Source organism: Lissotriton helveticus, chromosome 7 (assembly GCF_964261635.1).
Source record: "Lissotriton helveticus chromosome 7, aLisHel1.1, whole genome shotgun sequence".
Lineage (NCBI taxonomy): Eukaryota > Metazoa > Chordata > Amphibia > Caudata > Salamandridae > Lissotriton > Lissotriton helveticus.
Window position 1 is genome coordinate 1,199,238,896 of NC_136068.1, and position 25,129 is coordinate 1,199,264,024.

A 25,129-nucleotide genomic window follows, 5' to 3' on the forward strand; every position below is an offset into this window, starting at 1 on the left:
GGCGTACACTGCAGTGGCATAGAGTACATTGTTTTAGAGTACAGTGCAGTTGTGCAGAGTGCAGTGGTGTAGAGTGTTGTAGAGTGCAGTGGTGTAGGGGGTGATTAGGATGGCGGGTGGACTTAAGTCCTAGCAGAAACTGGACCGCCCGCCAGCCATGCGGCTGTCCCACCACCCAAATCATGATGCGACCGCTACCGCGGCGGTCGCTACCGCGGCGGTCGCATCAGGCATTCTCAACTAGGCCTGGGCGGTAAATTCCGTTCCGCTCGTGGAATTTGCGGACTTCAGGCATTCTCAACTAGGCCTGGGCGGTAAATTCCGTTCCGCTCGTGGAATTTGCGGACTTTGGGTAATTTCGTGTTCCGCGGAATTGCCAAAAATTCCGCGCTCCACTGTTTTGTGGAATTTTTTGCTTGTTCACGCTTTCAAAATGCGGGTTTGTGAGATATTTCACCCCGAGCACGCAAACAGCGTTCGCGAACAGGAAAAGCGCATTGCGAACACGAGGAACAATCAATTCTGTGTGTTTGCAGAACTTTTACGTGCTCGCAGAGATTTTTTTACCGTTTCGCTGAGCTTTGCGCGGCACGACTATGCAAATTCCACCCACTCCTATTCTCAACATTGGTTGCAGCACCCGCCGAAATGGTTAACTGCCATGTTGTGCATTGCCATGCACAACGTGGCAGGCACCACGCGGTGCCTGCCACCTTGTGCAGGACAATGTAGGGGGGGGTACCATAGGTACCACCCAAGTGTGGCCCCTTATTCCCCCACCCCACGGGGGCCCACGACGGGCCCCCAAAGTGAATCTTGCCATGGAATATAGTATGGATGGCGGTGCATGCTAGGCACGCCACCATATTGTGACCCAATTCCACCCGATCGGCAATCAGAACGATTGCCGACTGGCGGAAAATTGACGGACGCATTTTGCGGGTTGCGATGGAGGGCGGATCGCCACCACCGCTATCCTAATCAACTCCGTAGTGTCGGAGAGTGCAGTGCTATAGAGCGCCACAGAGTGGTGCAGTGCTGTAGAGCGTCCGAGGGTGGTGCAGCGTCCGAGGGTGGTGCAGCGTCCGAGGGTGGTGCAGTGTCCGAGGGTGGTGCAGTGTCCGAGGGTGGTGCAGTGCCCGAGAGTAGGGCAGTGCCGGAGAGTAGGGCAGTGCCGGAGAGTGCAGTGTCGGAGAGTGCAGAGGTGGAGAGTGCAGTGGTGTAGAGTGCAGTGGTGGAGAGTGCAGAGTGCAGAGGTGGAGAGTGGAGAGTGCAGAGGTGGAGAGTGCAGTGGTGGAGAGTGCAGTGATGGAGAGTGTCGGAGAGTGCAGTGGTGTAGAGTGTCGGAGAGTGCAGTGGTGTAGAGTTTTGGGGAGTGCAGTGTCGTAGAGTGTCGAAGAGTGAAGTGTCGTAAAGTTTTGGAGAGTGCAGTGGTGTAGAGTTTTGGGGAGTGTAGTGGTGTAGAGTTTGGGAAAGTGCAGTGGTGTAGAGTTTGAGAGAGTGCAGTGGTGTAGAGTTTGAGAGAGTGCAGTGGTGTAGAGTTTGAGAGAGTGCAGTATCGGAGAGTGCAGTGGTGTAAAGTTTTGGAGAGTGCAGTGGTGGAGAGTTTTGGAGAGTGCAGTGATGGAGAGTTTTGGAGAGTGCAGTGGTGTAGTTTTTGAGAGTGCAGTGGTGTAGAGTTTTGAGAGTGCAGTGGTGGAGTTTTGGAGCGTGCAGTGGTGGAGTTTTGGAGCGTGCAGTGGTGGAGTTTTGGAGCGTGCAGTGGTGGAGTTTTGGAGCGTGCAGTGGTGGAGTTTTGGAGCGTGCAGTGGTGGAGTTTTGGAGCGTGCAGTGGTGGAGTTTTGGAGCGTGCAGTGGTGGAGTTTTGGAGCGTGCAGTGGTGGAGTTTTGGAGCGTGCAGTGGTGGAGTTTGAGCGTGCAGTGGTGGAGTTTGAGCGTGCAGTGGTGTAGAGTTTTGGAGCGTGCAGTGGTGTAGAGTTTTGGAGCGTGCAGTGGTGGAGAGTTTTGGAGAGTGCAGTGGTGGAGAGTTTTGGAGAGTGCAGTGGTGGAGAGTTTTGGAGAGTGCAGTGGTGGAGAGTTTTGGGGAGTGCAGTGGTGGGGAGTGCAGTGGTGGGGAGTGCAGTGGTGGGGAGTGCAGTGGTGGGGAGTGCAGTGGTGGGGAGTGTTGTAGAGTGCAGTGGTGGAGAGTAGAGTTACGTAGAATGGAGCGCTGCATAGGGTGGCGAAAAAGTGCAGTTAAGCATATAAGAGTGGGGTACAGTACACTGGCATAGAGTAGACTAGAGTAGAGAGAGTAGAGTAGAGAGGAGTGCAGAGAAGATTGTGGTGTGGAATGGAGTAAAGTGGAGTGGCACGGAGTAGAGTTCAGTGGCATGAAGCAGAGTGGGAAAACGTGGAATATGCATGGTATGGTAGCATACTGCCATAACAGACAACACATCTTCAATTGAAATGACCATTACATTTGCATTCACATACAGTTTTACTGATAAAAGTACACAGCGCACAAACAATGTGTGGAAATGTCATCATCCAATGGATTGATTGGATTGTCAGCACAGTTCATTTACAGACAATTTAAATTTTGCGTGCGACAGGAAAAAAATGATCATGCATCATTGCTCAAGCAGACCTCCAGTAGCCAGCAGGATGGTCACATAAATCCTCTCACTTTGAAGTCAGAGAAAGAAAAATAAACACGAGCTCCAAGGAAGACAATGCCTGACATTTGACCTCTGTCTTTGAATGCACTAAAAATGTGACAAGATACGATTTAAAGGCCTTTTTACCAAAAGCGAGTTTGTGGAAGAAGCCTATAAACGAGGTTTTGGCAACATGGTGGAAGAACTCGAGCAGCACAGCCTAAAGTAAATAAAGCCAGCAAATAGTCAGAAAATGTGAGTTAAGAACCACAAAGACAATGGTATGCAACGGGTGGAATACATTTCTAGGTCAATTTTTTTCCAGAATGCCCCCAAGATGCCTTTGGCAAACCAGACAGCTGTGCGGTCTGCTATGCGCAAACCTAAAAAGGAAAATGATGCTCCCTTGCCCCGTTTGAAGAGGTGGACAAAAGGAAATTTGACAATTTTCCCAGCTCAGAACAAACCACCCTGTCTGCCCCTAAATGTTTAGGCAGGTCATCTCATGACAGAATTTATACCTCTTAATGAGGAGGAAGTCGGGAAGAGCAGAAGAGATAAATGAGGTGATCTGTTTACATGACATTTCCCCAATACTGGTAAAACTTTCAAAAAGAGTAAGCGTGAGGCAAGAGACAGCAGATAACTGAAACGCATCAAAGAAACAAGCATTTACAATGCAATGGTTTCGCCTTTGGAAAAGTTTGAGCTATTGGCATTGTAAATGACAATTTTTTTATTTATGTGTTGGTTTTGAAAACCGATAAATAAATGGCATTGTCATTTACGATGCCAATAGCTTTATCTTTCGCAAATGCGAGACCTATTGCATTTGCACACACACAGAGAGCCACACACAGAGCCACCCACACTATTCCAGCCCCATAAAACTAAAAGAAAGGCTTAGGGGGCAAAAATGAGTATTTTTTATGTACATTGCATCAATAAATAACTGTTGCTGTGCTCATCTGTAAATTAGACAAAAGTCACCTCCATGTGACAGACTTATTTAAGTGCAAGTGTTGACAATTAGGTGACGATGGTTAGCACCAGCAACCACTGGCTCAAAGTAAGCACTGCCTGGCTCTGAAGCACGTGATGGTGTAACACAGTAGGCAGTCAAGTATGGTGTACATAATCATACTGAAGATTGACTCCTATCGTGATCTGTTCCAGCGTAGCTACCTGAGGCAGTGACAGGGAGGGAGCTACTGTGGATTTGTATTTCAAGTAATACAATGATGTACTGTCCACTGCACTCACCCGGGCTTCCAAAGACAACGCCCTGCACAAATGAACACCAAATATTTGTAACTTTTATATTGTAGGACTCCTCCGTTGTTTTAAGGAGATGGCCAGAGAAATCAACTCAAAGAATGGTAGTGCTTGAGTCATGAAACATAAGATGTTTGCTATGTGATTTTCTTATGAACATAAAATATTAAGTGTGCTCCACAGATATTACATTTTGAGAAAATGATTACTTATTTATTTTTTGTTGTAATATGTATTGCAAGCTTGCCCTTAGGGAATTAGAACGCTTAAAGTTACAAACGTTTAAAGCAGCAGAGTATTAAACGATATGCTCAGAATCACAGGAAGTTGAGCTGCGGGCGGGATTTGAACCTTGTTCCTAAGTCAGCAGCTTTCTTTGGCCGCTAGGCCACCTTTCCTCCCTTAGAATACAGTGACTGTGTGCATACTGTCACCTACCTTGTTATAATTGATTAAACAATGTTTCAATAAATTACAAATATCAATCACAGAGCAGAAAGGCAAAAGGTGGAGAAAAGAATGACAACACGCATCGCCTGGGGTTAAATGTATAACGTTAGAGTCGCAGGCAGACGGACTTCCCATGTTGTACTATTAATCCACTGTCAGTTCCACAGAATGTCATTCTACCGCAAAAAAATGAGAAGTAGGTCAGCACATCTTAAAGTAACATGTTTGAAATAACCTGATCTTTCGTGCAGCATTTCTATGGCGGATTTCAAACAGTGACAGGGGTGGCTCACTGGCAGCGCGGGGATTTGGGGAGCCGGCAACATTACTTTGTGTCCGAGGGGGATTCAATTTGCTCTCATTTGCACTCCCTGCTCAATTTCCGTAATCACTCTTTTAAATACCAATGCGGGACAGACAAAGTAAACCCATTAACAGCTTTAACAGACGCCTAACGCCGCGTTTAAATGAGAATGGGGGCAAACAAGAAAAGGAGGAGAAATTATGATTCCTCCAGCTTTTTATAAACTTGCAAATTACTCCACTGTGGCATTAGCCTTTCCACAAACTGCTTTGCACTTAGATGCTTGGTTAGCAAAAGTTTTAGGATGCAAGCCTGACGCTGCACTGAGCTGCATGCACAAAAAATAGGTACAGAAGACGTGCGGTATTTAAAGGGCTGTGCAAAAGTCTCAGTTGTAAAATTTTAACATAAACAAACATTATAAAAAGAAAATTATCCCAAAAGTGAATTAACATTTTCACCCACGATCTCTCATCAATAATGTTGCAAGGGCAGACTTATTATCTGTAATATGCATGTCATATTTTACAAGGCGTTCCAATCCATGCATACAGAAGCCCTGTAACACAAAGATTATCATAACTCAAGTTAATGTTCCTCATTTTATCGACAGTGTGAAAGGCTTCGGTGGCCTTGCCGGATTCGAACCAGTAAAAGCTGTGTTACACCGACCTTGGCCGCAGAGGTATTAGCCCGCTGAGCTACCGCTCCAGCGTACAGACGTTATACATTGTTTAATAACACCGTTCTGTCTCCGGGTCGTGAACTACTGGTTTGGTGTATATGTGTGCGAGATGTGCTCACAGAAAGGAACATGAATGCACACACTGCATGGATTAAACTAACTGCTACTGAAAGGAGAGCGCCATAATAGGACTCTTGTGACATTTAAAAAGAAAACTTAAACGCACAAACCTTTCTATTAAAAAAAATGTCCAGCTAGGTCAAAGTCCGAATACAAATGCAGCATCAGGAAATACGTCTGGTGACTATAAATTGTCAATTGACGCAGTGGGGAGAGTTAGGACTTCCTGAAACGATCAAACGGCGTGATCTGGGGCATATCTGTCCCTCCCTGGGTACAGGTAGCTAGCAATATCAGGTCTGACGATTGATTCCAAAGTAATTAAGTTTAATATCTCCAAATTGTTTCCTATAAGAAGCTTCCGAAGGTGGCACGAGGGCGCGGAAGAGTGCATTGTTGGGGATCTTAACCTGGGATAAAACCGAACTTTATAGCCCCAGGCAAAGCAGAGGGAGTATTTATGTTATATTTAATATCAAAGTCAAGCCGCTTTGACTGCGTGCAGCAAAAGTACCTGCGCACAACTCGAAACTTGCATTTCCACACGCACACCCCAACCACTTCAAAGGCAATGCGGTGGGGATTATGTACTAGGGCTACGACTACATCCCAGCCATCTGTAGACCACCGTTTCCTCAAGGAAGACAGGCTGCTGCATGACACCCAAAGGCAGGGGGTTAGATGGCTGCACATTCTGCTCTAAACATTGCATGCTAATTCGAGTACATGGGAGAAGCACAGTATGCAAGCGAGCCTTAGCTCCACGCAGAAGCGATGCGAAGCAGAGGGAGTATTTATGTTATATTCAATATCAAAGTCAAGCCGCTTTGACTGCGTGCAGCAAAAGTACCTGCGCACAACTCGAAAGAACAATAGTTACTTACCTGTAAACAGGTGGTTCTCCAGTATTGGTGTCTTTCATAGATTCACATGCCTGAATCATTCCCCGTCGTCGGAGTAGGAGTCTCACGGTATATAAAAAAGCAATAAAATGCCATAAAATATATAGCAGATAACAGAAATACCAAACCAGGAAGTAAGTAGCCCCAGCTACAGTAGAAAAAACTTCCACCCTCGTGACTATCTAAGTCATTATGTGTTAGTCCAAACTGCAGCCAATCAGGCGACAGCACCCACCAGAATGTTCTCCCCAGAGGCTCAGGCTCTCAGATTTTCTCGCACAGGAGTGAAGTCCCATGCTATTCGAGAGAGTCTCTGGGGGAAGGCGGGCGGGTTGCATGTGAATCTATGAAAGACACCAATACTGGAGAACCACCTGTTTACAGGTAAGTAACTATTGTTCTTCTCCAGTATTAGGGGTGTCTTTCATAGATTCACATGCCTGAATCAGAATAGTAAGCAGTACTCACATTATAACGCTCGTAGACGTCAGAATATCATGTATGCATATAATTAAATATACCCATGTATATAGTAAAGGAGACATGCATAACAGTAATCAACATGTTCTGAGCAAACGTCTAAAGAGCATAAATGAGGAGGTGGAAACAGAGGCTCACCTTATTTGAAAAGATTGCGAAGCACTGCTCTCCCAACCGAAGTATCTGCATCATCTGCCGAGTCCAGACAGTAGTGTCTAGTAAAGGTGTGCCTGCTAGACCACGTGGCAGCTCTGCAGATCTGTCGAAGTGGCACACCAGCAAAAAGGGCAGTGGAAGAGCTAACTGCCCTGGTTGAATGTGCTCTTGGCAAGGCTTGTAAGGGCCTACCAGCCTGTTGGTGACAAAGTCCAATCGTAGAGGAGACCCATCTAGCAATGGTCTGTTTTGAAACAGCACAACCCCGGCGTTGCCGGCCATAAGCCACGAACAGTTGGTCTGTCTTGCGGATGGCCGAAGTTCTGGAGAGATAAAATCGAAGGCATCTTCTAATGTCTAAAGAATGCAGTGCTTTCTCAGCCGTAGACTGTGGGTTAGGAAAGAATGTTTTAAGGACAACAGGTTCATTAAGATGAAAGTCCAGTGGTACTTTAGGCATGTATGTGGGATTAGTGCGCAATACCACTGAGTCCGTGGTGAATTGAAGGAAAGGTGCCTTAGATGTAAACGCCTGAATATCGCTGACCCTCCTAGCAGATGTCAAAGCCAGGAGCAACGATACTTTCCATGTCAGAAATTTCAGGTCCACCTTATGAATCGGTTCAAAGGGGTGTTCAGATGCCATGCCGGAGGAGGTTTTCGGACCGGCGGAAACATGCGAAATAAGCCCTTGAAAAATTGTTGGATGATCCGTACAGAGAACAGGGAGTTTGATCCATCTTGGCGAAACCTAGAGATGGCTGCTAGGAAGACCTTAAGAGTAGAGTGCGCCAAACCCAGTCTGGCTAGATGCAGAAAGAAAGGAAGGATTTGTTCTGGTGTTGCTTGAATGGGATGTAAGTCATTAGCTTGGCACCATGCACAGAACCGTTTCCACTTGAGTTTGTATGTTTTGATCGTGGATGGAGCTCTGGCTTTTGCAAGCACCTCCTGACAATCTTGTGGAATGTTTAGGTGTGCAAATTCCATGTGTTGAGGAGCCAAGCTGACAATTTCAGCGAGTTCGGGTCCGGATGGTATACCCTGCCTTGCTGGGTGGATAGAAGCTGCGGAATGCGTGGTAGTGGTATAGGGTTGCATTCCGAGAGAAGGAGTAGTTCGGGGAACCAGTATTGTCTGGGCCATCGAGGAGCAATTAAGATCAACCGGCATGGCTGTTTCTTCATTTTCCTGATAACTTTCGGGATCAGAGGTATCGGTGGAAAGGCGTACGCGAATATTTGATTCCAGTTCAGCGAAAGGGCATCCCCACACGAGTCCTTGTGGGGAACCCAGCTTGCAAAGAATGGGCATTTCCGGTTCTGGAAGGTTGCAAACAAGTCCAAGTCCGGATGCCCCCACATCTGAAAGATGCGACGTAGAGATGGGAGATGAAGTTCCCACTCGTGAGTGCAGCCCCCGGACCTGCTGAGAGAGTCCGCCAATACATTCGCAATCCCCGGAACGTGGACCGCTGACAGATGAATATCGTGAGTCAAGGCCCAACTCCATATTTCTTGTGCTTGTTGAGATAGTCGGACTGATCTGGTCCCGCCCTGTTTGTTTAGATAATACATGCAGGTGGTGTTGTCTGTCCGTATCAAGACTGTGGCACCTTGCAGAGTCGCTTGAAAGGACTTCAGGGCTAAAAATATGGCGTGTAACTCTAACCGGTTGATGTGCCATTTCATTTGGACCTGGTTCCACTTCCCGCTGACCGTCATGCCTTGGAGGTGTGCACCCCAGCCTGTCATTGATGCATCGGTCGTCACTATGAACCTGGGAACTTCCGTGAGGAAGGAGCATCCCACTTGTAAGTTGGATCGGTGGGTCCACCATGCGATTGCTTGTCGCATGCGAGGTGTAATGTGGAGGATATCTTCGAAAGATCCTGTGGCTTGGATCCATTGGCGGCTGAGTTCCTCCTGTAAGGGTCTCATCCGAAGACGGCAGTTGGGAGTGAGCAGAATGCAGGAAGAAAGCATTCCGAGGAATGACTTGAATATGCGTACTGAAACGCACTTTCTTAGTGACAATGTCGTCGCGAGTCGTTGAATCTTGACTTGTCTTTCTTCTGAAATGAATACTTGGGCAAGGTTGGTGTCCAGTGTCGCTCCTAAGAAGTCCTTTCTCGTTGTAGGTGTGAGACGAGACTTCTCGAAGTTGATTGAGAAACCTAGGTTCTGCATCAGAGACAAAGTTTTTTGAACGTGATCTTGAGCCGTGTCGAAAGAACTGGCCTTGATAAGGCAGTCGTCCAGGTATGGATAAATTTGAATCGATTGCAACCGAAGATGGGCCGCTACTGGGGCCAGCATCTTCGTAAACACTCTGGGGGCTGAACGCAGGCCAAATGGGAGGACCTTGAACTGGAAGTCCCTGCCAGCCACTCTGAACCTGAGAAACTTCCGATGCCGTGGGAAAATCGGTACGTGGAAGTATGCATCTTGAAGGTCGAGTGTTGCCAAAAACTCTCCCGCCGAAAGAAATTGGAGGATTTCCTGAAGTGTTAGCATCCTGAATGTGAGTTTCTTCAGAAACTTGTTCAATGCTCGCAAGTCGAGGATGGGGCGCCACTCTCCTGACTTCTTGCGAACAAGGAAAAATCTTGAGTAGAAGCCTCGTCCCCTCTGATGATGAGGCACTCTTTCGATTGCCCCTTTCCGGATCATGGTGTTGATCTGGACGAATAGCTCCTTGAGGTGCGCTGGATCGGGTCCTTTCGGGGGGCAATTTGGGGGGATTTTTACGAATTCTAAAATGTGTCCTCTGGCTACTACATCCAGGACCCATTTGTCTGTAGTAATTTCGGACCAATTTAAGTAGTGTTGGGATATTTGTCCTCCAATTTGGTTCGGGTTGGCACAAAGTGGTGGCAGGATGCGTGCCTCATTTCTTGTTGTCTCTTCCTCGATAATTAGATTTTCCTCGAGGTTGAGAGTAATTTCCTCTCTTTTGTCCATAGGTTTGTTGCCGGTAAGGCTGAAATCTTTGGTTTCCCTGGGTGGAGGAATAAGAGCGTTGTTGGGCGTATCCTCCTCTAATATTGAAATTCCCCCTTCCTCTTGTGCCACGAAAGGAAGATTTCCGGTACTGAAGGGTACCCAGTGAACGTGCTGTTTCAGTGTCTTTCTTTATTGCCTCCAGGGCCTCATCAACATGTTTGCCGAATAGTGACTCTCCATCAAAAGGCATGTCAATGATTCTGTTTTGAACCTCCTGCCTAAAGGAGGTTGCTCGTAACCATCCTTGCCGTCTAAGAACAGCTGCACCCGCAAGCTGTCGAAAGGCAGTGGCAGCAACGTCCACAGCAGCGTCAATCATCTCCGAGGAGACACACTCTCCTTCCTGAAGGATTTTCTTGGCCTCAGTGCGATCAGGCTCGGGGAGCTTGTCCATGTACGGTGAGATGTCCGACCACATCTGTCTATCGTATCTCCCTAAAATGGCGAGGGAGTTTGCGGCCCGGATGGTCGTGGCTGCAATGGTAGAAACCTTCTTGCCAATGGAATCAAGGCGTCTCCCATCCTTGTCTGGAGGAACAGAGACCTGAGACGTAGGGTTGGAAGATCTCTTCTGCGCTGCCTGTGCCACCACAGAATCGGCTTTAGCTTGCCCGACAAGGCATGCTGGAGAAGTAGTAGGCGCCCTATATTTTTTATCTACTCTAGGGAGCACTGCTGGTAAGGAATTCGGCTTGGCCATGATCTTAAGACCCTCCTTCCAGATAAAATCTATAATTGGAATGGTCCAACTCTGCTTATGAGGGGTAGATTTAAAATCATACAAAAAGCAGTCTTCTTGTTTAGCTTCCATGGTTATTAGAAACCTCCTAGTTGCTCTATCCATGATCTTGTGAAATGAGGCAACGTCCACGGGTGGGGACTCAGAAACAGTAGGCTCCGCCGGAGAGGGTGTGTTCGCATTGTAATCCTCATACTCCGACGATTCAGAGGCTTCATTCAGCTCTCCTTCTTCCTGATCCTCCTGTTCCGAGAGCTCCTCTTCTCGTGGCTGAGGAGATGAAACTGGTGACGTAGGCAACGTTGAGCGACTGTCCTCCAACGCATTAGAAGCCCTTGGTCGTGTCCGCGGAGAGAGGGAAGGCCTTCCCTGCGGCAAAGGTGTAGACATCACTGAGTCACCAGACTCAGAAGGTGGGAAACGTCTATAATAGTCACTGAGCATGTACTGCAAGTTGCGGAATAAATCTTCAGGCAGTTGCCTATCAGTGTCAGGTCTGTCAGCCCGCGGAGCAGGCTGAACGTCCTCCATGTTATCCTCAACATCTTCCTGAACTTTAATATGGAGTTCGGATGGACTTCTAGCTGGCCCAAAATTTTCGTCTTCATAGGATCCCTCCTCATCTGAATCCAAAAGCTTGTCAGGCACCACAATGGTAGTAGAAATAGAGTCCACAGTAGCTCTCTTTTTTAATAAAGTAGCAGTAGTCGCAGGAGATGGCAATGGAATCCCTGCTGTCTGCGCAGACCAAACCTGCAAAGTAGTGCAGCTTGAAAGAGGCGGCGTCAACGGGACGTCTGTATACTGCTGACAGTGCTGTCTCGTCGACGGAATCGTCGTCGACGGGGTCGTCGACGGGGTCGTAGACAGTAGCTTCGTCGACGAGTGCTTTGCCGTCGACGAGGATCTCTTCGTCGACGAGGTCGTCGACGGTGGTGTCGTCGTCGAGGCAGTCGACGGTGGTTTCGTCGTCGAGGCCGTCGACGGTGGTTTCGTCGTCGAGGCAGTCGACGGTGGTTTCGTCGTCGAGGCCGTCGACGGTGGCTTCGTCGTCGAGACCGTCGACGGTGGCTTCGTCGTCGAAGTCGTCGACGGTGGCTTCGCCGTCGCCGTCGACGGGGGCTTCGCCGTCGTCGTCGACGGGGGCATCGTCGACGGAGTCTTCGTCGTCGACGAGGATTTTACCGTCGACGGGAGGGCCGTCGACGTCGATGTTCTCGTCGACGGTGCCAATTTTATCGTCGACGGGGATCTCAAAGATGAAGATGACAAAATCGTCGACGGTACCTTGGCCATCGTCGTCGGGGCAACTGTAGACGACGAGATAGGCCTAATCTGGACATGAACCAGTGTAGGCGAAGAAGCTGAAGACATGACAAGTGTAGGCTTCGGTGAGGAGAAAGTCATAGTGCAGGTGGTAGAAGTGGCCACATGAGAAGAAACACAGTCCTTCCTTGACGTTGAAATTGTCAATAATGGCAACTGAGGAGGCACAGATTTAGAAGATTTCTTAGGCACTGTCTTAGTCCCAGACTTCTTAGAGGGCGTAGAATCCCCTTTGGAAAGTGGGATAACTTTACTTGAAGAACTAGGCCCAGGAGCATCCTGGGAAGATTTAGACTTCTTAACCACCTTCGCCCTCAGAGATGAAACATCAGTTTCAGCCTTCCTCTTAGTCGATAGAAATGAAGAGCCGGAACCACAACTTCCTACCTCAGAGACAGGGTCATCCTTGTTCTTTAGTCTATTGAGCCACAATAGAAGGCGCCCTTCTCTATCCTTGATGGTCTTGGAGGGGAAAGTCCGGCAGATCTTGCACTCCTTCACCTCATGATCAGGATAAAGACAATACAAACATTTCTTGTGGGGGTCCTCCTTGAAAAGTCTTGGCTTCCCACAAGAGTCACAGGCTCTAAACAGGGATTTAGATGAAGACATCTGTGAAAGTTGAAGAAATTAGTGATATAGAAGAAAAAACTGAGCAGAGCTCAGGGAGACTCCCTTCACACAACGTGCGGTAGAAAATCTGAGAGCCTGAGCCTCTGGGGAGAACATTCTGGTGGGTGCTGTCGCCTGATTGGCTGCAGTTTGGACTAACACATAATGACTTAGATAGTCACGAGGGTGGAAGTTTTTTCTACTGTAGCTGGGGCTACTTACTTCCTGGTTTGGTATTTCTGTTATCTGCTATATATTTTATGGCATTTTATTGCTTTTTTATATACCGTGAGACTCCTACTCCGACGACGGGGAATGATTCAGGCATGTGAATCTATGAAAGACACCCCTAATACTGGAGAACTTGCATTTCCACACGCACACCCCAACCACTTCAAAGGCAATGCGGTGGGGATTATGTACTAGGGCTACGACTACATCCCAGCCATCTGTAGACCACCGTTTCCTCAAGGAAGACAGGCTGCTGCATGACACCCAAAGGCAGGGGGTTAGATGGCTGCACATTCTGCTCTAAACATTGCATGCTAATTCGAGTACATGGGAGAAGCACAGTATGCAAGCGAGCCTTAGCTCCACACAGAGGCGATGCGGCTTGAAGGCAAAGGCCTGCATACGACGAAAGCACATTTCGCATCTGTACCTGTCTGGCACATTCTAAGTAACGCATTTGCCGTATTTTCAATTTGTGTTCTAAACTAGCTCATCTACTTTACTCCCCAATCACTATTACTTAACGGGTAGATTTTAAAGGCTCTTAACTTATTTTAACACAATGAATGGTTCAAGCAAGTCTTCATCCCTCATCTGTCCGCAAATTAGATTGTGCATGCACGTCCTCGCGGATGTACACACGGTATTAATAAAAAACACGCACGCGGTGTACTTAATAGCACAGTCTCGAGGACACTAGGAATATATTTTTCATACCATCATGGAAACAGCGTGCACACACGAGCCAGTATAAGGCTTTTAACGAGAGGAAACTTTACTCTGCAGACAAATATTACAATTATTATTCTTGTAAACTTGGAGGAACATAATGTGCACACAGATCTGCGGGCCCTCTGCTTTTTTTAAATGTTTTTCAAAAATATTAAGTAACTCTCAGCATCGCAACCCCAAGCTGCCTCCGAAACAATTCCCTTTTTGTCTCCCTCCCCCCTCCCCGTAAAACTATTTTACTTGGCCGGGAGGCTAGGAACCAACCCAGAACAAAATTGGGCACAGATGTGAAAGCTTTCTTGCCCGCCCCCCAGCAACGAGCTGGAAAAGAAACTTTCAGATTTCACTTAAAAACAAAAAATCCATTCATGGTTGAATTTAGGGTCCACCCCCTTCAGCACCCCCTACTCCACCCACCAAACTCCACCTCAATGCAACATGATTTCCAAAACCATCCGCAGTGTGCGAACGAGTCAAAAAGCTTAGATTTAGGAAAACACACAACTATCAATCAATTCGAAACGCCAGTGAAATCGTATACAAAATAAACAGCAGGGCATTTGTCAAACGTATTTTGTCTCCAGAAGACTCTAGTAAGCGTCAGACTTCAAGGTGTTTTAAATCAGAAAAGTTTGAGGAACTTTGTAATGCAGAACGTCAGATGGTTTTCACCCCTCCTTCCTGCCATGTCTTTTCAAATCACAAAATGTCACATTTCTCAGTAACTGGGTGGAGGAAAAGGACGACGCGGATCGGGTTACAAGAGCTGAGGGGAAAAAAACAACAGTCCCGAACAAAAGACTCCAGAGGCCAATGCCAGAAAAGATGGCGGTGAGCGAAGGAAGCGGGGAAGCTAACCACTTCCCCGAGGCTGCAATTCAATGCAAAAGAGACTGAATTCATGGGCGCGGGGTGCTGCTTACCTGATCAGCGGCCTCGCTGAAAATGAGGAAAACATGGCGAGACGAAAAAAAAAAATAGCACACGCCCACCGCCGCAATGACGACATTGCAGAGGCGGAGAGCGGAAAAAATCGCGGGAACGCCCCCGAATCTGGTCCGGCCTTGACGGACAGATCCGGCACCCAATGGCTAGCCTCCATTTATGGAGCTAACCAATGGGAGCCGGGGGACGGTCCCGAAGTCCTTATTGTAAACAAAGGATTTCGCCTGCGCCGAGCGCAGCCTTCGGCAGGCGAAACCCAAAAACGAGGGAGGGATCCTAATGTCACAGAAAAAGTTGGAATTAAGAGGATACCAAAGAATGACAAAAGGAGGCTGATCAAGGACAGAACTTATGGACGGCAAAGGATTCAAACTACAACAATCTTTACAGCTGAAAATGTAACAAGCGAGCCAAGTGGTCAAAGACGTTTCACTCAACTGCAGGAGGGCATCAAACATTCCACAAAACAAATTGGCAATATGGAGAAAATAGTTTTTAAAACTACTACAATACACAGGTATTGGTTTCTTCATTATTTGAAAATCAAAAAAAACCTATACAATATTCCAATTTTCACAACCCTATTATCTCAACCCAAGCACAAACTCATACCCCAAGTGAATCTACATTCAAGTGCATATGATGATGTTTAAAAGCATTATGCAAAACAAATCTATAGACAGAAATAAAACATTACCTTTTTGTGGGTTTTCACCATAATTTTCTCTCTGGCTTTTTTTTTCTTCCCGATCTGCTCTGGCTTTCCATTCTTTCAACCAACTAAAGAAAAACAGAGTAAAATATATCATATTAATGCATGTGAACTCCACATAATTTGGTACTATACTATAACGTCCAGAAAAAAGCAGTTTCTGTAACAGATGCACACAGAATGGACGGTTGTAAGGCTTCAGGCAGATAATATCATCGCATAGTTAGGAGACTGATGGTAGACAACTTACCTACCTCTAACCACATAAAAGTAGTACTGCTCAAATAGATTACAAATCTAAATGTATTTATTTAAGGAACCTCTACTCAAGTAGCATTTAAACCTTAGTGTCCATACAAGCACAGAATCCAAGCATCTCAAAATATGTATTGGTATAATCTACCAAACTATGCTATTTGCTTCCATAACTTCCCTAACTTTAAGCAGGTTATGATATAGGAAACTTGAGACAAAAATATTGCTTGTTGCAGACATAATATTGGCAGATTTTCACCCTTTTAGATCACTGTGTATATTTATGGATTTCTTCAATGAATTTGGTGGAATTTAAAGTACAACGGGTAACTGGAGCAAATCCAAGAGTATTGCTATTTCAAGGACTTGTTTAAAAAAAGAAAAAAAGAGCATTGATTGAACTAAGGACATGATCTGTCATTTTAAGACCCCACAATGCAACTGGTTTGGAATTCAATACTAAAGTAAAACTCACACACACACATTGGCTACATTTTTTAATCCAGATCAAATGAAGTCTCATCCGAATGCCTTCCCAAGTTGTTGGTGTGAATGCAAACAAGTGATGCAGGCAATAATAACACTCTTGACTTCTTAGCCTTTTTGGGAGAGCTATTACACCACAAGTGCCAGAAAATCATAAATAAGGGTTCGAATGAAATAATTTATTTAGAAAGAACAGCATAAAGAAAAAAATACTCCTCAACAAAGCTCTTTTAGGAGGTTACTATCGAACTGCAGATTTCTCACTTTAGAATATTCCTCAGGTGCCAGACTGATTCTGGAAATGTTTTATCAGCAGCGCTCCTGCATATTTGCCACGTGATGCTGTGCAGCTCTGCATTAGCTCTGTACCCTATCGGAAGTGATGGAGGGGTACCAGCATATAAGCTCCATCCTTGCGGCGCGGACGTCTGTTACTTATTTTTCTATTTCTCAGCCTTTAGATGCAAAGCATCAATAAATGTTGGTATCCGTATGCAGAACACTAACATGGGGCCTCTTCAGAGGTAAAAAAAAAAAGCCTTTACTGAACAGAACATGGAGGTGGGAAAAAACTGAGGAATCTGCAATTAACCAGATTCTCAAAGCTGAAAGAGAGAGCACTCTGATGGGTACTTGCAATCACAGATTCCTCACCTTAGAATATATATACCAAAGCAATACCTCCCCAGGTAGAAGGTCTGTAGAGTGGACTCGGACCAAATGTCCTGCAGGACCGAGCAGGCAAAATGCCCTTACAGCCAGACCTGGCTTTCAAAACAATGGTGCTTTGTAAACGTATGCAATAATTTTTTAGTTCGCAACATGGCAGATGTGAAGGCCAGGCACTCTACAAGCCAACGGCGACAGCCGTCTTAGTCCTGGTTTAATGGGTTCTCAGACCATCCCGTAGCTACTTCTTGTCCACTGTATAGCAGCACCTGATGCAGAAGATTATCCAACTAGACAAGGTCCTCTTCTATGCAGCCGCGGCCCCCTGACCACCCCTCCCCCCCATTTAAACAAGGATGATTGGCCAGGTGAAAATGGAAACACAGAAAGGGCAGACAAATAACAGTTATCATTGCAAAACCTTCCTAGGTCAAAGATAAAGCAAAAGGAGGCCAGACAGCTTTGCAAGGGATCAGTCTTACGAGTGTCACACCAGGCTACAAATTAGTCCCACCATCCAGCATAAATGGAGTTCATGGAAACACACCACTTTGGACAGCAGTTCAAATGCAGTCAGCTGCTGCTGCTCAATCTCCAAACATGTAAATGTGTACTGCACAGATTCGGGTGCAAGGTAAGTACATGTTGCTGCAAAAGAAGATCCTTGCAATGGGGTGACAGGGTGGAGAAAAAATGCTCATGCCCAGGGAACAGCACACTCTCCTAGTCAAATCCAGTGACATTAGGTAGATTTAGACCCAGTCCTTTTTGGTCTTTCTGCAAAGATTGGGGCAGAAAATTCTGCAAGGCGTGCAGGTGTCCAGTGCTCACATTTCAGCTGGAATCCATCTCCTAACGAATGTTTTTGCAGAAAGTTCAACAAGCAAAACTTTCACCATTGTGCATTTGACAAAGGCAAAAAGATCCAGCCAGGGTTCTCCCCGCTATTGGAAGATGCCTTGTCTCACTTCATGATGTAGGCAGCACTCGTGATCTGACTGACTCCACCTGCTTAACCTCTCTACTTCGACTATCAGGGACTCTGCCAGGTGGTATGTTATCAAGGAAATGCCATGATCATTAAGCCTCTTGGCACAGGACTCAGAATTCCAATTTGCCATACTTGGTGCAATAGAAAATTATGGTTATGTGGAACCTGCACAAGCCTCCCCTTGATCTATAGCAGGAAGGCCTTCATAGTCAAAAGAATTGGCCAGAACTCCATAAGATTGGTGTGGAGTCGAGAACAGAGCCTCTGGCCTCCACCTCTGCCAGATGACCTCCCAAGCGCCGAGGGAAGTATTGTCACTGCTCTAAGCTATGGGTGGGGAAGGGAGAGGGGTCTGCGCTGGACCAATTCTGGTCGAACAGCCACTAGTGCAAATTGTGAACCATCTCCTCTGAAATCTGGATGGCATCTATCAGATTTCATTGATGCTCGGCCTACTGGGGCTTCAGATTCCATTGCAGAAGACGCATGTGCAGCTTGGCATAGCTTATAAGAAGGATGCAGTAGACTAAGAGGTCAAGAAATCTCAGAACTGCTCTCATTGTGGTCCAGGTCCGTGGTTGACTTATCAGTATTACAGCCCAAAAGTCCTGGACTGACTGCAGAGGAGGGGCCAGGAAATAGCAAGAGTAATAACCCACTTCCCTTTCAGAGTCTGGTACGCTTTCAATAGCATTCTTTCAGACCAAAGTCAAAAAAACCTGCAGAAGAATGGGAAGGTGTTTGTGTGAAATTTGCTCTGATGTAGGGGGAATATATGGAGGGGCGAAAAGAAAGGGTTGAACATAGCCATGTTGAACAATTTGTAAGACCGATCTGTTGGATCACCACCATGGGAGCAGATTACAGATCTTGCCCTCCACAAGATAGGCATGCATCACTATTAAGTGCAAGATAAAGTTGTTTGGGAGGCTGTTGCTGCAGCGGAACAGAAATTGGAGGATTAATGTCTCTGCTGGCCAGTGCTTTGGCTGTCACACCACCGTCTGCAGTCCTGAAAAGACTGAGGTGACGGATATACTGGTTTGAGAGACTTACTATACAGCTGCCTTCCTTCTGGATAGCTTCTGACCCTGTGTGCAAACCGTTTTGCAGGGGGCAACAGACCTAAAGAACAACTTTCCAATGCAGTCTGTCTTTTTACTGAAAAGACGTAACACAGCAAATGGCATATCCACGAGGGAGGCCTGTAAATAGTGGGAAATCCTGTAGAACGCATCCCACTCTTATCGGATAAGTACAACATAAGTGCTGACTGCATCCCCCCCACGCCCAACCCTACCGTCGCCGTACTCTTAGTGCAGGTTTTAATTTTGTCATGAAGTACACTATAGCCTTATAGCCTGCAGTAGCGGGCTATACTGGCCCTTACAGGCCTGCTCCTGCCTTAAAGGCCAAAGCAGAAGGTGAGACCTTTAACAAGGGAGGGGGACTTTAATACTGGTATAGCACAGCAACGGAGAGCTATGACCCTATTCCGCCACTAGAGGGCAGAATGTTGTAATAAATAAAAGAAAGGCATCATGGAGCCAGAGGGGATTTCTATCCCTCGGGCTCGGTGAGGTCCTTGATCACAGTAAACGACAACAATGGAATGTTGGAGCTCCTGGCTCCTACCGCCCATTAGAACCCCGAAGCACATCCATGGTTTCCAATGGAGCTTCCAATATTCTAATATCCGTTATTTTTTTAGATGAATGTTTTGTTTCTCCAGAATTATCATCAATGTAATGACATTTAGGGTCTTTGTTTGTTGAGCAATTACAGTAGAGGAAGTATGTATGAGACATCAGAAATAGTTTGTAACAATGCATTATTTTTATACTGACCTGTGTAATTTCTTTATTGCACCAGAGTTTCCAATCAGCTCACTGGAGTCTTGGGGTTGATATTTTTCTGTCCACAGAACATCATCAGACACTGAATCTAAACAAAAGGAAAAGTATCATTATTAAAATGATAGGCACTGCATATTGCATCCTACCTGCTGGTTCTTGGAACACTTAACAGACATTTCTCTTCAAAATATGAATACATGTCTAATTAGATGTCTTTTTTAAGCTGACTTACACTTAAAATGTAATACTGTCCTGTTTTAACTTGGAAAAAAGATGGGATTCACAAACCAACAAGCTTCTTGCAACCAGCTAAAATGAAAATAAGCAATATAGCTGTGCCTCTAAGTAGCCAGGTTTCTTCCAAGTCATGTAATGCAGTGCAGGGACAGTCAGCTGGAGTTTGCTGGTCAGCTAAGTGAGTATGTAATTTAGTTCTCAATAGCCAGAGACAAATTTTTGATGTTCTTTTCTGTTGTGAGGAACCATACCGAACACTACCTTTAAAAAATTATGGGATTCGCAAAACAGGTTTTGGAATTGCAACGCAAAAAAAGGACGTTTCTGTAATAGCTTGACCGCATATTCAGAAAAAGAATTGCGGTTCCATAGTATGATCCCTATAGGTAGATCAGCAAACCCTGAAACACCAACAAAAATAATAAACTCAAAAGGAGGCACCTGAATGGTTTCAGTCTCCACACTTCAAAATAACTAGTCTATTGGCTCTAGCGAAAGGAAGCAAGACTTTTAGTGAACACTGTTGCTTATCAAATTCTGAACAGATAGATATTCTGAGTTGTCTAGCACAATATCTTCAAAAAGGACAATGTCCTAACTACAGAGCAGTGTATGTATCAATGGGAACTAGTTACCAGGTAGAGGATCCTAGTGTATGTTCGTTAAGGGACAACAAACTCGAGTTTCAAGAAGACCCTCACTCACCAACCTAGTTGGTGACATGCTTCATCATCAGGTCCCACCCAAGGCACAGAGTGCACCGTGGGTGTGCTTTGACGCCTGGATACAGCGGAGCAGGTTTTGTGCAGTGAGTGTGAGATACTATTTTAATGTGTGGGCCTTAGGCAGTGGTTAAAAAAGAGAGGTGGACATCAGTGGAGGTGTTTAGTGGCTCCGATATCCTTTATGATCAACATGTTTCAGCCAGACTCTCAATATTGGGCTGGCTTTCTTCAGAACCTTATGTGAGTGAATTTTAAAAGGTGATCTAAAGAAATAGCATATTAGAGACCATCAATGTTCCGCACACACTATGGTGCCAGTTCCCGTTGATACATACATTTATTCCTAGGGGAAGTGAACTGGCTATCGTCCTTTTCCTCGCTCTCCCACCTTAAGATTGATCATCTAACCAGAGATCTAGCAAAGCATCAACACAGTAGACTCAAGTTCAAAGCCTCCATCAATAGAAGCTCTGGAATAAGATGGGCCTTAGGTTTGCCCGGGAGGGTTTTGTTGGCCAGTTGGTAGGACAATGATACGCAAGATACTATCCACCAGAGATGGATCTCTTGGAAGCTGCAGAGCCGCTGTTCATGGAACCATAGTTAATAAACATGCGGTTCGATTTTCTCAGTTCCTTTATTTTGTCTAAATAAAACTTCAGAACCCTCTTGAGGTCCAGATAATGGAGGGACCTTTCCGGCGGATTTGAAGGATTCGGGAAGAATGTAGGGAGTGCGATTGTCTGATTAATATGGAAATCCGAGACTACTGTAGGTAAAAAACTAGGATGTGTTCTTAGAACCACCGTTAGCGTGAAACTCAGTGTAGGGCTCTTTACAACACATCAACTGGAATTCACTCACTCTGCGAGCCGATGTAATAGCCACTAGAAAAGCAGCTTTCCATGTCAAATGTTGCAAAGAAGCTCTATCAATAGGTTAGAAAGGAGCCTCCATCAACTTTGTTAAAACAATGTTAAGCTCCAATGGAGGAGAAGGAGTCCTGATTGGAGGCTAACCCCTTCTCAAACCCTCAAGGAAATCTTTGATAACAGTAATTTTCAAAAAGGAAATCTGGGTAGGGGACTTTCTATATGCTGCGACAGCTGCAAGATGGACATTAATAGAGAAGTACTGGAGACCAGATTTGGCCAAACGCAGCAAATATTGTAAAATCACCTGTTCTTGACACCAGACGGGATCAAGTCCATTGTTAACACACCATAGGTAAAAATGCTTCCACTTGAAGGCATACGATTTCCTAGTGGAAGGTCTCTTTGCCTCTTTGAGAATGTCCAGGCATTCTGAAGTCAACTGTAGGTGCCCATATTGCAGGAGCCATGCAGTCAACGGTAGGAATGAGAAATTGGAGTGAAAAACCTTCCCTGTGAGCTTGGATAGGAGATCCAGACGGCATGGCAACCTCCTGTACAGTACTTCCGAGAGCTGAAGAAGGTCTGGATACCACCATTGACGGGGCCATTCCAGAGCTATCAGGATCATTCTGGTGTTGGTCCTGTAGAACTTGTTGATTACTGTGGGAATCAATGGAATTGGTGGAAAGGCAATACAGTAATATCTGAGACCATTCTATCAAAAGGTCATTCCCTTGAGAGCCTAGTTGGGGAAACCTTGATGCGAAGACGGTGCATTTTGCGTTTACCGCGTCTGCAACCAGGTCGATGTCTGGCACTCCCCAGGTTTGAAAGAGGTTTTGAGTGACTTAGTTGTTGAGCACCCAGTTGTGAGCATAGGGTGTGGTTAGAGGCGGCAGACCCGGAAGCTGAGATCGGCCGTGGACCAGGGTTCGATTCCCCGCCTCGGCGGGTCTCGGGCTCTAATATTCCACGGACTCGATAATTCTCGCTCCGGTGCCTACTCGACTCACGGGGTCACACTCTGCGACTCTGGGCAATAGCTTGCTTAATCTCCACTACGGCCCCTCGCGGCGGGATGCCTGGCTTTCACCTTGTGGATACCCTGCCGGGGTATCTCACAGGGGAATACCAGGACGGGTTCCCTAAGCAAGCGCTTAGATACCGTGTCGGTGATTTGCGCTATATAAATACATGTACATTTACATTTACATTTGTTCAAGTAATACATCGTAATTGTATTGCCAGTTTGAATCAGAATGGACCAAGACTAGAGCGAAGGGTACAGTGACTTAAGAGATTGATGCACGGCTCTCAGCTCTAAGAGGTTGATGTGGTAACCTCGTTCTGTCTCTGACCACAGACCTTGAACTTACAGAGGACCCATATGAGCATCCCATCCTTGGAGTGATGCATTCATGACTATCTTCTGAGTAGGGGGAATCCAGGTGAAAAGGAACTCCCTTCGCCGGGACACCTCCGGTTGAGGTAACTGATCGAGCTTTATAAAAGGCTGTATTAATATTATTATTATCAGGTGGCATCGCTTCTTCCACCATCTGATGGAATCCCTGGATGATTGATGGAGAATCACATGATCTTCCCAGCGTCCTGATACCTGCATCCACTGGTCTTCCAGACGTTGTAGAGGACGCATGTTTAACCTTGCGTTTGGTACGATGAAAATGCATGACTCCATTGAGCCCAGCAGTGATGACAACTGTCGGACTGTGGGACGTTGCGTGTGAAGGAGGTTCAGACATTTCTCATGGATGGAGGATAATCTCTCCTCCGAAGGACACACGCTTGCTTTTTCAGTATCTAGGGAGGCACCCAGGTAGTGGATCTTCTGTGTTGGATTGAAGATCGATTTCTTGAAGTTGACGTGAAGGCCCAACCGGTTTAGTAGCTGAAGACAGTACGAGAGAGGAGTCTGCAGCAGGGCAGGGGACGAGCTCTTCAGGAGCCAGTTTTCCAGATAGGGATATATGAATATCCTCTGCTTGCAAAGAAAGCTGCCACGACAGCCATGCATTTAGAGAATGTTCGGGGGGCTGATCTGAGTCCGAACGGAAGCACCGTGAATTGGTAATGCTGGAATGAAACCTGAAACCTTAGAAATTTGCGATGTTTCTTGGTAACACGAGGAACGTGGAAGTATGCATCCTGCAAATCAATGAAGCAAATCCAGTCCCCTTGATGAAGTTGTAGGAAGCTTTGATGCAGTGCCAACATCCAAAACTTTTCTCTGCAAATGAATTTGTTCATCTGTCTCAAGTCCAGTATTGGTCTGTATTCTGTGGTGGGGCCACTTTTTTGTACGAGGCAATAGCTAGAATAAAACCCCTGTTTCCTTTGTGGAATGGGAACTTTTTCTAAGGTGCCTTTTTGTAGAAGAATGTTCACCTCCGCTTATAACAAATGGTGGTCATGGATAGATTTCTCTCGCGGAGGGATTGATGAGTAGGATATTTGAACCTGAGCAGATACTCATTCTGCACAATACTGATGACCCACTGGTCTTTTGTTATCTTTTTCCACTCCTCCAGATGTAAAGAAACATTACAGAGTAGTCAACTGGCATGGAGGAAGCCACACCTCATTGTTTGGTTGGTGGGCTCAGACTGCTGTTTCTGCGTTCTTCTCCCTCTTCTAGGACGCCTCTGTTGGTAGTGAGCCCTTAATTGCATCTGATTTTGATTTTGTGTGGTCCAGTGAGGGGTTTGAACCCTCTGCTGAAAGGAACGCTGATCATAGGGACGGAATCTTAGTCTGAATTCTTTCCACTTTTCCAAGCCAACAGCCTTTAGGGTGTCCAATTCAGTCTTCATCTTGGACATCTCGTCGTCCGCGTGGGACCCAAACAGAGAAGAGCCATTGAAGGGAAGGTTGACAATCTTCCTCTGTGCATCAGGTTCGGGACCCGTGAGACAAAGCCATGCTGAACGCCTCGAGCAAATACCATGGGAATATACATGGGCCACTAAATCTGCTGTGTCAGCAGCAGCACTGATTACTTGATTTGCCACCAATCCACCCTCTTGCAGGATTTCCTAGGAATCTCGTTGGTCCTCTTGGTAGCTTGTACGTGAACCTTGCCAAAGAGTCCCACAGTGATCTGTCATATCGACACAGCAGGGCGGAAGCACTAGCCACTTTCATGACTGACGCAGAGGTATTACACATACTTTTACCCATGGAATACATATCTTTACTGTCCTTTTCTGGAGGAACAGAGGAGGTGGAAGTAGCAGAATGTGCTTTTCTGGCCGCCATCACTATGACAGACCCTGGAGGTGGGTCGGCACGAAGAAATAACGGGTCTTGTTCTGTGGTCTTATACTTCTTCGAGATCAGAGTGGGAGCGGAGCCCACCGTGGCCGGAGTTAGGAAAGTCTGCATTGCTGGCTCCAGCAGACCTGGGACCAAAGGCAGAAGAGGTCTGGTGGAAGACCTATGATGAATGGTTTTAAATATGACAGAAGTTGAAACTGGTGGTGCAGTCATATTGATGTTCAACTTGCTAGCACCCCTGCAGAGCGCTTCCTTGAAGGTCCCGATAATGTCAATCTGAAAAACCCTGGATGGTGGTGTAGAATATAGGGTTGGTGAATAGTCCCTAATAGAAGACCTGGAAGATGAGGTTTGTTGATGAGACCTCCGTCTCCTCTTTGAAGCAGGAGAATGGCGAGATCCTTAGCGCCCTCTTGAATGTGAAC

General features: G+C 46.2%; 1 protein-coding gene across 1 annotated transcript in view; it reads right to left on the minus strand.

The window, feature by feature from the left end:
• Positions 1-25,129, minus strand: part of ATAD5 (ATPase family AAA domain containing 5) — a 440,833-nt gene that overhangs the window by 318,585 nt on the left and 97,119 nt on the right. Inside the window, exons 11-12 of the mRNA XM_078654387.1 lie at positions 19,565-19,661; positions 15,302-15,384 (exon numbers count right to left, since the gene is read on the minus strand). Of these exons, the coding sequence (XP_078510513.1) occupies positions 15,302-15,384; positions 19,565-19,661 (180 nt within the window). The remainder of the gene's footprint in view (positions 1-15,301; positions 15,385-19,564; positions 19,662-25,129) is intronic.